Genomic DNA, 12,282 nt, shown 5'->3' with positions numbered 1-12,282 from the left:
CAGAAAGCCCATGTCGATGATGTTTCGTTGAATGGTTCGGACGCTGACACTTGTTGATGGCCCAGCATTGAAATCTGCAGGAATTTGCGGAAGGGTTGCACTTCTGTCACGTTGAACGATTCCCTTCAACGTCCTTGGTCCCGTTGTTGCAGGATCTGGCGGCAGCGATGTCGGAGATTTGATATTTTACCGGGTTCCTGAGACTCACGGTACACACGTGAAATGGTCGTGCGGGAAAATCCTCACTTCATCGCTACCTGGGAGATGCTGTACCCTATCGCTCGTGCGCCGACTACAACACCGCGCACAAACTCACATCTTGATAACCTGCCATTGCAGAGCAGTAAGCGATGTAACAACTGCGCCAGACACTTGTTGTCTTATAAAGGCGTAGGCGACCGCAGCTCCGTATTATGCCTGTTTACATATTTCCGTATTTGAATATGCATGGCTATAACAGTTTCTTTGGCGCTTCAGTGAAGAACTACATGTTCGTTCTTGGGTTTCGATCTCCGACGTAGGAGCAGGTTCCTTACTGATTGAATTTGAGTCTCTTTAGATATTTTGAACGATAGTTGTGTTCTGGTAAGAAGTGAACTACGTCCTCCGGCGCATAGCCTTTCCCAGATGTTTGGGAAGACTGAACACGTTTCTTGGTCTTAACTAAAACTAAATCTTAAATGCCATTCAGGACGCAGTAACTTGTCAGTTCAGTGCCACGACAGTAACGTGATCTTATGATGGAGAATCTGGTAATTCAGTGTAATAATTGTGATTCTGTCTGGTTAATAGAGATTTAAAAAATGGACACAAGTCACTGTAGAGTTGTCCACCGCAACACAAAGTTGTACTTGGCAAAGTTTTCTCTGTAGTTTTCTTATCGATTATGGACTTGCTAGCGGGCCGAGTAGAAGGTGTTGATACTGCAACCTTGAGAACTACAAGTTATCACTGACTGGTACAGGATTTCGCGGTTGGCGATTCCGCTGGTCTGGTTTTGCGGGACAGACGCTATCGTTCTCTCGAAATCCCTTCACGTAAGACGAAAAGAAGCACCAAGATAACAGAAGGTCGATACCTGCATAAATGAAGAGTCTAAAACTGTGATTTCGTTCTCTAGCGGCAGACACTTCCCACCTTCGACAACCGGCTTCTATTTTCTGTAACTCTGCTTATAGAGTTTTACCATGTCATTTGATACCCTCACTTCGGGTAAAACTAACTTCAAGCTGAATGATACGTTGTGGTCAACAACGCTCGAATGACGGTAACGGAGCCATCAGTTCTAATCGAAGAAGTAAATGAAGTTACACCATGAAATCTCGCCGTTGTCATGATCATGAAAGTTGGCTTAGTTGGTGAACTATGAGGGTAAGAGGCGATCCTTGCTATGACATACGCCTTACGGCGCATACACACTAGGCCAACGAATTAAAACCAACCGCATCGTTGGCCGAGATTTGCTTAACATGTACGGACGGCAAATCGGAACCAACAAAGCGGTTGGCCTTGGTTGCGGTTCGGATGCCAACGGTAGCATCAAAGCATTGTCGTTTAGTTGACTCCCTACTTTTTAAAAGCAATGTCATTTCTTCTTTTTTTTTTTTTTGGTGGCCAGCTTCTTGCAGAAAAATAAATACTGCGTACGCGACGACTTCTAAATCTTCTACTGCCCTTATAATATCGGTCGTTGAAATTAAAACGCTACTTTGTATCGATAACAAAACGAGAGCAACCTCAACAAGTTATCAGAGCTAACTGGGATTCCACGTGCACCAATCCCTTGACCCCAACCAATTGGTTTGGTAAGGATGAGAGGTCAAATGACAATGCGTTGGCGACCGACGTTCAGCCTTATCCATTCGCTATCGTTCGTTGGCCTAATGCGTTTGCGCCTTTAAGTGATTTGGGAAAGAATCGTCAATAAAAAGTAGGATGGTCTTCCGAAGAATCAGGCCCATTTCTTCCGAATACGAAGTTATTGTCGTGACAACTACAGCATCCGCCTTTACTCTACGCCAGTTTAAGACACAAGCAATACGAGCCGCCGCTTGGGACGCGAAGTAGGGAGGGCGGTTATGCATGGCATGTAGAAATTTTAAAACACGATACAAAAAACATATCAGGTGTTGGAAGTACGAAACAAACCATTCCACATTTGCAGAAGATTTAAAACACCATAAGCACCATCCTACAGACATGTCACAAGAAATGAAAATAATGACAGTAAACGACCATGACAAATACCCTATACAAATGCAAGAAAACTTCCACATTCAGAAAGCTATTGCTGAAACCAGACATGTGATAAATGAGCAAACACATATCAGTACAGGCTCCCTACTACACTTAAAAAAAAAAAAGAAATGATAAAATAAAAACATCTCACTCACATAAGCAGCCACAATAAAAAGCTGACCAAAATAAATATTTCACACCAAAACACACACTCACACACGTACACACACATACTTACACAAACAGATCACAGATACTTCAAAAATTACACTCGGAAGTTGGCAATAGCATTCGATATTTGGCAATAACATCCGACAATCGGCAACACAAACCAAAACATTGCATCAAAACAAGTGTTCAGTTCCTAGTGCTGTGAAATGTGGAAAAAACCCCAAGCGGCAATTATAAGAAGAGGAACGGCGCCAAGAATGGAACAGAAATATGATATGTAGAAAATCGTCCACGCAGCCTGTAAGTAGAATTTAAAATATTACTACATGATACCAAAAACAAACCACCAGAACTGTTTATAACCTATAGGTACATTACCCCAAAATGTAAACTAAATAGTAAAATGTGTATATATTCCAGGCCACTGAAGATGCCTTGCAGAGAATTAAGGCGAAACGCGTATGGCACGAAAATTGTGTTTCATTCAGTTGTAGCCGGCCGAAGTGGCCGTGCGGTTAAAGGCGCTGCAGTCTGGAACCGCAAGACCGCTACGGTCGCAGGTTCGAATCCTGCCTCGGGCATGGATGTTTGTGATGTCCTTAGGTTAGTTAGGTTTAACTAGTTCTAAGTTCTAGGGGACTAATGACCTCAGCAGTTGAGTCCCATAGTGCTCAGAGCCATTTTTGAACCATTCAGTTGTAGTCAGGCGGTCCAAAAAGTAAAAATTATCAGTATATCGTAATAAATTATTTTCTCTGTATTCATGGCTGCACGGTTTAGAATGACGTTTCATTACGTTACCTTCTGTGACATTAAAATTTTTTTGTTCTATTCTGTTCAGATAATCTGATGATGTCTCACAAGGGCGAAACGCATAATTGCAGTTGATAAATCAGTTTTTCAAGTGAGACTGCCTTTATGAAAAAAAAACTAGTTGGTATGATGAATTGCAGCTTGCTCTAAATATAGAAAAATGTAAGTTAATGCGGATCAGTAGGAAAAACGGCCTCATAACGTTCGAATACAGAGTTAGTTGTTCTTTTTGACACAGTTACGTCGATAAAATATCTAGGCGTAACGTTGCAAAGCAATACGAAATGGAACGAGCGCGTAAGGACGGTAGCAGAAAAGGTGAATGGATGACGTCGGTTGACTGGGAGGATTTTAGGAAAGTGTAGCTCATCTGCAAAGGAGGCTGCGAATAGAACCCTAGAGCGATACACTCTTGAGTATTGCTCGTGTGTTTGTGATCTCCGCCAGATAAGACTAAAGGATGCCATGGAAGCAGCTCATAGGCGAGCTACCTGATTTGTTACCGGTAGGTTCGATCAAAACGCGAGTATCACGGAGATGCTTCGTGTACTCAAGTATGAATGCCTGGAGGGAAGACGAGGCTCTTCTCCTGGATCTGAAGCTGACGCAGAGCGATTCTACTGCCGCCAACGTACATTTCGCGTAAGGATCACGAAGATAGGAAAAATTAGCGATCGTATGGCAGCACGTAAACAGTCGTTTTGCCTCCGCTCTATTTGCGAGTGTAACAGGAAGGTAAATTACTAGTAGCAGCATAAGATACCCTCCGCCACGCTCCATACCGTAGTTTGCAGGTTACGTAAGTAGATGTAGATTAGCGGTTTTACTGTTTCGGCATAGTACTGTTTGCGTTATCGATTATCATGTGAGTGTGGAATCGATTAATTGAGGAGGTCGATACTGAACGTCACGAAGGATCTCAAGACCTCATACGACGACTCCATACGATTGGAGCCAGAGAGTATCAACATATTGTTCGCCTAGTCGTACAGCATCGTTCAGCCACCACACGAACATGAGTTTGTTTTCAACAAGGCATGTACCCACATCAACAGTGTGACGATGTTTGGCCATTGTTGCGGCTTCCATTGACAGCAGCAGTTACATTTGTGACGTATTAAGTCAGGTGGTAACGCTACGCCTCAACAAGATAACAAGACCTCATGTAGCCTGTGCTATCCTGACCTTCTTCGATAGAGAAGGTGTTCGACTGGTGGCCTGGCCAGCACATTCTCTAGATTTCTCATCCATTGGAAACATCTGAGCATGGGTTTCCGGCAGACTCAACAGCCACTATGACTGATGAAACCTGGCACAGAGTTGAAGCGGTATGGAGTAACAAACATGTATCTGTCTTTCAAACTCAGTTCGACTCAATGACCAGATGGGTTAGAACACTTGCTGCTGCCAGAGATACCAAATTTCACATCCTGTGTACCCAAAATTACCTAAAATTTAATCATGTAGTCGCAGTGCTACACTGTACATGCAGTTTTGTTGAGTTAGTTACTTACTTTCATACTTGATTACTTACTTACTTGTTCCATAGATCATATTCAAGATAAACATCATGATGTGGAGTGTGTTAACAGACCAAACACAGAACACAGATATTTATATCTAAAAAAAGAAAAAGTGGCTTAATGCGGCCCATTTACAGTTTTTTATGTAAAAGTGGCTAATTATTTCCATTCAATGTCTGTGGCATGGATGAAGTTGTTGAGGGAAAACATCTTTAATCCATATTTGGAAACACTTCTTCTATCTGCCAGGCACATTATTTCCATAGGCCGATTGCCAAAGAGTTCTCGTACTTTTCTCTGCCAATGTTAGATTAATTAAAGGGTAATGTAATCACTTTTCCTTCTAGTGTTGTAGTTACGAGTATGTCTGTTACTCGCAGACTTGAATGGATTGTTGATAAATTTCACAAGTTAATACACGTACCTTGAGGTTGTGGTTAATACTTCCAGCAGCGTAAAGACACGCCTGAAAGATATACGTATGTGAACTGCAGATATATTTCTAATTACCATCAATGATAAAATCAGCTACAGTTGAAAAAATATTTATGTCTAAAAAGGAAAGCAGAATCCAGTTTCAGGACCTGCGTCCCAGATTAAGGTGCATATTAAAGTGTAAATGCAGAATGGATACATCACTGAGGTTAAAATATCGCTGGGTACATGGCATGAAACAGGATATCCTCTTCAATCCTAGGCCCGCCAGAAAGTCTCTCCCAGAAGAGGAGAATAGGATGCGCCACACTTGGATCCACATGAAGGCAGGCAGGTGGTCTTTCGGACTCAGTGCTACATACCCACCCATGATGTGGCTTTCTTTTTTGTTTTGCTCGAATAGCCCAGCATGACTTTTTACATTCTGTTTCTCTCTCTCTCTCTCTCTCACTGGTCATACCGGACTCGAGAGTCCATTACCGCAGCAACGTATTTTCGCCATCTGTCCCTGTCTTGAGCTATTTCCTTCTATTCACCTTCAATACCTAGGCTCCTCATATCATTCTTCACATTGTCCTCCCATCTACGCTTCGGTCTCCCCACAGGACGTTTTCCCTCTAAGTGCCCTACCAGGACTCTGGGCGCTGCCCTGGCCTCATCCATTCGAGCTACGTGACCCGCCCATCGCAGCCTACGTGACTTAATAATACTGATTATGTCAGGGCTTGAATAGAGTTCGTGAACCTCTTCGTTATGCAGTTTTCGCCACTCTCCGCTAATGTCATCCCTTTTTGCTCCGAAAATTTTCCTCAAAATTTTGTTTTCAAATACTCGAAACGGCTTTTCATTTTGCACAGTGAGAGACCAAGTCTCACACCCATACAGCATAACTGGTAGAATAATAGTTTTGTATATTCTAATCTTTAAATTCCTAGACAATATCCGTGACGAAAGTAATCTATTCAGTGAGAAGTAGCACGCATTTCCCGCCCGTAATCTCTTCTTCAGTTCGGATTCGATCTCATTTCTCGAAGTGATGTCTACGCCTAGATACTTTTTCAAACTGCATGTCTCCAACTCTTAACATTTCCTGATCTACTGCTGTTGGCATTCTAGTAGTAACCAGGTATTTACTTTTGTCTTCACTTATCCTTAGACCTACAACTTCACTAGCCTTGATTAACGCATTCACACTTGCTGTTACAGATTCTTTCCTATCGCTAATGATGTTTAGATCACTTGCATGCCCCAATATCTTAATATTTCCATTTAACTCCACACCCTCTGAATTATCTGTTGTCATTCGCACAATATATTCTAGGACTAAATTAAAAAGTAGCGGAGACAGGGCATCTCCCTGCTTAAGTCCGTTCTTTATTACAAATTCTTCCGACTCCAATTTCCCCACACGTACTCTACCTTTTGTGTTTTTCGAACTCGCTTCTGTTTCGTAAGTAAGAAATAAACCACGCATTTTCTGAGCTACGTATCCAATAACAATTAAACTTCTTTAATAGAATAAGTCACAGGAGATACCACCTGGTGAGATTTTATCGTTCAAAATTTTTATTATGTGCTTAGTAAATGTGTAAATAGTTGGCTCAGTACAGTGGTCCTTTTGAAATCCAAACAGTGATTAGCTAAGTATCCCGTACTGCACAGGTGTCTGACAACCTTGGAGAAAATAGCCATCTCAAAAAATTTAGAAAATCATGTAAGGAGTACCGTAATGGTTATTGACCTGTGGAGTCACCCTTTGTATAGAGAGCCCTAACAAAAGGGTATTTCCGTCTGTCTGGGAACACACCCTGAATTAATTAAGCATTATGATAACTGACTAAGAACCTTGTGTATTACAAGGCCACAACTAATGGTTGAATTTTTATTTTAAATGGGAATGTGAAATAAATTTTTATTTCATTAAACGTCCTCTGTATTGCTTCAAGTGTACCGTTTTGCTTCTTCTAAAATGTTTGCTCCAGTTTTCTCAATTATTTTGTAAATTAAGTATTAAAAATATCGGCGAATGAACCTTCTTTTGCAATCTTCCCGTTCTTTGTAACGTAAATAACGACAGGTTTTATGGTTGATTTCCCTTTCTTTTTTTTGACAGTATTCGATTTTGATTTGATTTTTTTGTCTGGTCTGTCAGTTTCAGACAAGATGTACATACTAGAGTTTCTTACAACATTTCTTAATGTGTTACGGTACCGTTTATAATATGAAATTATTTCTGGATTATTACTTGTTCTGGTTATTTTGTACAAGTTCTAACTTCGCTGTCAAGAGACTCTTATACTTGTAATGGTCCAAGGTTTTAAAATGATTTTCCATTGTTACATTTGTAACAATGTGTATTTTGCAGGGCTTGAGGTTGATTTCAGGAACTGCTATACAACACCATTAGTAGTTGTAACTCTGCCTTAAAATATGTGTAAATGTATGAATTATTCATTCTATAAACGGTTTATGCCTTTAGTTCTTTTCCTCTTTGCAGCGTCTGCTCTGAACTGTTACCTGTGCCGTTCAGCTGAAGATCCTTCATGCGCAACCAGTCCGCAAAACCAGGGAGATTGTGATGATTACCTGGCTTTAAATGCTCCAATCGTCCAAGCAAATACAATTAAGAACACCACTCATTGCGTCAGTCTCGTATACACCAGTAAGTATTGTAACTTACATGTTCATTGTTGCATTTCCTTGTAATTCCTAGATTTTTGTTGATATTTCATTCACACCAACAAGGGGAGGCCACGACATTTGGAACGCGGATTTGCTTCAAACTTCGTACACTCGTAGTACTCCATTAGGACAACAAAATGCGTAAGCAGTAGCACGTACTTCTCAAGCGGATAAAAACAAAAAAAAAAAAAAAAAAAAGAAAAAAAAAAAAGAAAAGAAAAGTGGGTAGCGTTAATGCCCCCTAATCGCTGGATCGAGTCCCGTTCGTCAGCTTTTTTTTATTTCTAACGCAGTCAATTTATTTACTATTTATATTACAATTGATATAATGGGAAAAATACGTGTAATCGAATGAACTTTTATTAAATTTACAATGTTATTTGACAGTCTACAAATTTTTATTATCACAAATAATATAATATTCGTAACTATCGACTAGTAAACGACCAAACGCATAAAGTGATACTGAAAATATATGCTTGTCCTTGTCTTCAAAATTGTTCGTATTTAATCGAAAAAGAACGAGAAATTGCTTCTCGTGAAGACGCTATTAAAATACACTCGATACTGCGTGATCAATTATCAGCGCCGATATTTGAGGAAATGTTGCGTTATGCATGGTTTGCTTCCAAATTATCAGCTGAAAGCGAGGTTTTTGAAAATGTTAACGAGGTTTGTTTTTCCACGGAAAACCTCAAAAGACATTGCGTATGCGGAAATAGCATTTATTCAATGCAGCAGCTGTCGTTTAACTGTATGTTTTCCATGTTTTTACGAAAAATACCATCCTGACATTGTACGCGTAATGTTGAAAGCGACAATTAATTGTACATCTTTCGAAAGCCGTCTGTGGCGTTCAAAACTTGGAGGTAACAAGTAGTTTCGGGCTCCTTCCACGTGTAAGGGATTTCTCAAATCACAGACAAGCATACATTTTCAGTATCACTTTATGCGTTTAGTCGTTTACTAGTCGATAGGTATGAATATTATATTATTTGTGAAACTAAAAATTTGTAGGCTGCCAAATAACATTGTAAATTTAATAAAAGTTCATCCGATTACACGTATTTTTCCCATTATATCAATTGCAATATAAATAGCATAGAAAATGACTGTGTTAAAAATAAAAACTGAAGAACGGGACTCGATCCAGCGAGTACGGGGCTTGAACGCTACCCACTTTTTTTTAAAAAAATCTCATTTTGTTCGTCTTTGTTCTTTGTATCTGCTTGGGGCGGACGTCGCAAGACATCCCTTTTAGTTCGTCGTTGATCCATTAACTAAGGTTTTTTTGTTATTTATTTATTTATTTATTTTTATACAGAGGGCAGCTAACCCTCTGACCGAACACGCGGAGTTACCGTGCCGGCATCCACTCGTCGTCGGCCGCCGCTTTCTGGTAAAAACGGCCACGCACAGGTATATATTTGACGACCGAAATTATCTTGCGATTTTCTCAATAACGCTTGAGAAGTACGCGTTACTGCTTACACATTTTGTTGTCCTAATGGAGTACTACGAGTGTACGAAGTTTTAAGTAAATCCGTGTTCCAAACGTCGTAGCCTCCCCTTGCAAGTGAGGACACCGGTATATTGTTGAGCTTGATGTAAATTCAAAATGACCAGTATACTGAAGAAGGGGTGGGGATGAAAGTACTAAAATCCCCCTCCCGGGGGTGGTATAGAAGCGTGTAAACTCCCATAGTGTGTGTAACGTAAAGCGTGTGTATGTGTGGTTGCCTAATGTTGTCTCCGCAACGGAATTCTCCCGCCTGCAATGCAAGTGACAACCTATAGGGATTTCCATCATACGAGGTATCGTGTTGTGGTTTTACTTCAGTTCAGTTTAGCAGGTCACATCAATCACTTCTGATCGAACGAGGTGCCGCACTGGTTAGCACACTGGACTCGCATTCGGGAGGACGACGGTCAAATCCGCGTCCGCCCACCCTGATTTAGGTTTTTCGTGACTTTCCTAAATCGCTTCAGGCACGTGGTTCGTTCCAAAGGGCACGGCCGAATTCCTTCCCCATCCTTCCCTAATTCGATGGGACCGATAACCTCGCTGCTTGGTCCCTTCCTGCAAATCAACCAACTAACCAACCAACCATTCCTACAGGTATGCCACTACAACGGATCACAATTTGGTAACGTAAATTATTTATTCTCAAAAAACATGTAGAATGCAAAAAGTTGTACAGATATGAAGTACACAATGTCGGATTCTACCCTACATGTAATTTAGAGATATTCAGAAAATATGTTTGAGAAACGGAAGGCCACACCCTGACTGGCATTTTATAAAAAATCTCAGTGGACAAGCAAATGGAACCCAACACAGTTACTGTGAATGCTTCCCTGTCCACTGAACAAGAGTGGGCATATCCCCTATTGAAGTACGGACAGGAGTTGTACTGCACCGATGATCTGCATGTTGGGATGTTGGGCACTGTGCAGATGAGGTATGTGGCGTACCTGCAATTATCTGCCTACCCAGTGAACGCAATATGCCATCTGCAAACCCCTAGGGCTGAAAATACCTCAGCACAAGACAGAACATGAGTCAATGTCTCTGTTAGCTCACTAGTGAGGAACACAAATTCGACTCAAGTATACCACCGTAAAGAAGTACTTCTTTGAGTGTCAGACGCCACAGAGGGCTAAGGAATCGTCTCTCAATTAAACAGAAGAACAACTCCGTTCACAGGGAAACGGTTTTATGTGCTCCTTGTGTCACAAGCAACACTTCTCAAAATTTAATCGCCAGATTCTCCGCTGTAGGCCTCACTAGTGAAGTCTCTAAGTCGATCTCTGGAGAGAACTGTCTTCGATCGATCCCCGCAGGGAGGTGCCTCTTCTCGCCATATGCTGCTTGTTCCTGCACAACCAGTCTCTGTGTCTGCGCTCAGGCCATGAATCCCAGTGGATATTACAAAAACATTGCTTCCCAGTACGTGGGTCATGCATCTGCCATTCAACCACTGAAGCTCATAGTCCTTTCAGAATATTTTCCTCTCCTACATCGTCAGCACTCTACCAATCAGAGAAGTGTCTCTGCTTAACAGCGGGAAGTGTGCCCCAGCGCTTCCCATGAGGATATTCGTTGGAGGTCAGCTTGCGACCATTGTTTGTGAACCTCCGCATCTTTCGCACTAAACGGATGTCTTTTCACCTAGTTCCACCCCTGACCTCTTCCTCCAGGAACGCTATTTAGAAATTCTGTACGTTCCACCACAGTGCAAGCTCCCACTCACACTGTCTGCACTATGGAGATTCTGTGGCCTCCAGCTTTGCTCTCTCACAGGACAGTAAATGTCCGTCCCTGCTGAGCATGACAAGTCTCTTCCCAGTCTCTCTTTAGCCGATAGTGGCGACAAAACTTGTAGCCTACATCGCCTTTTTTGTCACTGTCAACTCTAGTTTACACCCAGACATGCAGCACTATAGAAATTGTTGGTATGTGGTGCTAGCCGATATCAGCCAATGAAATGATTAATAATAAGACTATGCATCATAAACATTGATCTAATATAAATATAAATCGAAAAAAAACCAACAGAATGTTAAATGTATAGAGACAAAATTTTGCCGCATTACAAGGGTTGTTTTGTTGGTTGCCTCTATTGGTCAATTTTTGTTCGGCTGACCAATCATCCGCATGGATGCGTCGGTTAGGACTGCTTGCTTTTTTCCGTAAACGCTATTTCATGAGTTCAATGATATTTGCTTCACTTCTTCTATGCCCTGAAAACCTTTCCTTTCTAGGTAATATGAAATATTCATTTGAGACCAGATACAGTAGGAGGGGCAAGTGAGAATGGGACGACGTGGATCGGTGCGGCGGCAGCCACGAAGTGGTTTTTAGGTGGTTTTACACATCCCGCTTGTGCCATACCGAAGTCCCACCTCAGATTCACAGTACACAAGCTCGCTTTCGTGCGAATAACACTACACACAGACAGTTGGGTCATACTTTTTTTCTATTAATTCGAAATAGGAGAAAGAATGCCACAGACTTGATAAGTGAAATGAGTTGGCAATCACTAAAACAAAGGCGTTTTTCATTGCGGTAGAATCTTCTCATGAAATTTCAATCACCAACTTTCTCCTCTGATGGTGAAACATTTTGTTGGCGGCCACCTACAATGGAGAAATAATCATAATAATAATACAAGAGAAATCAGAAGTCGCACAAAAAGATTTAAGTGCTCGTTTTTGCCGCGCACCGTTCAAGAATGGGACGGCAGAGAGTTTGAAGGTGGTTCGGTGACCCATCTGCCAAGTACTGAACTGTGCGTTGAAGAGTAATCGTGTAGTTGTAGATGTAGACATTCCGTCCCTGGGTGTTACGGGGTAGTGACAGGAACGGCATAAGACGATCCCTTAAATTAACGTCGCCAGATTCGTAAAATAACAATGC

At 41.4% G+C, this 12,282-nt stretch overlaps 1 protein-coding gene across 1 annotated transcript in view; it reads left to right on the top strand.

Annotated features, from left to right (window-relative positions):
• LOC124777417 overlaps positions 1-12,282 on the top strand; it is a 93,441-nt gene that overhangs the window by 52,742 nt on the left and 28,417 nt on the right. The window contains exon 2 of the mRNA XM_047252813.1: positions 7,678-7,842. Coding sequence (XP_047108769.1) covers positions 7,678-7,842 — 165 coding nt within the window. The remainder of the gene's footprint in view (positions 1-7,677; positions 7,843-12,282) is intronic.

Source organism: Schistocerca piceifrons, chromosome 2, assembly GCF_021461385.2.
Source record: "Schistocerca piceifrons isolate TAMUIC-IGC-003096 chromosome 2, iqSchPice1.1, whole genome shotgun sequence".
NCBI lineage: Eukaryota > Metazoa > Arthropoda > Insecta > Orthoptera > Acrididae > Schistocerca > Schistocerca piceifrons.
Note: the sequence above shows the minus strand (reverse complement) of the source record. Positions and strands in the feature narration are given on the sequence as shown.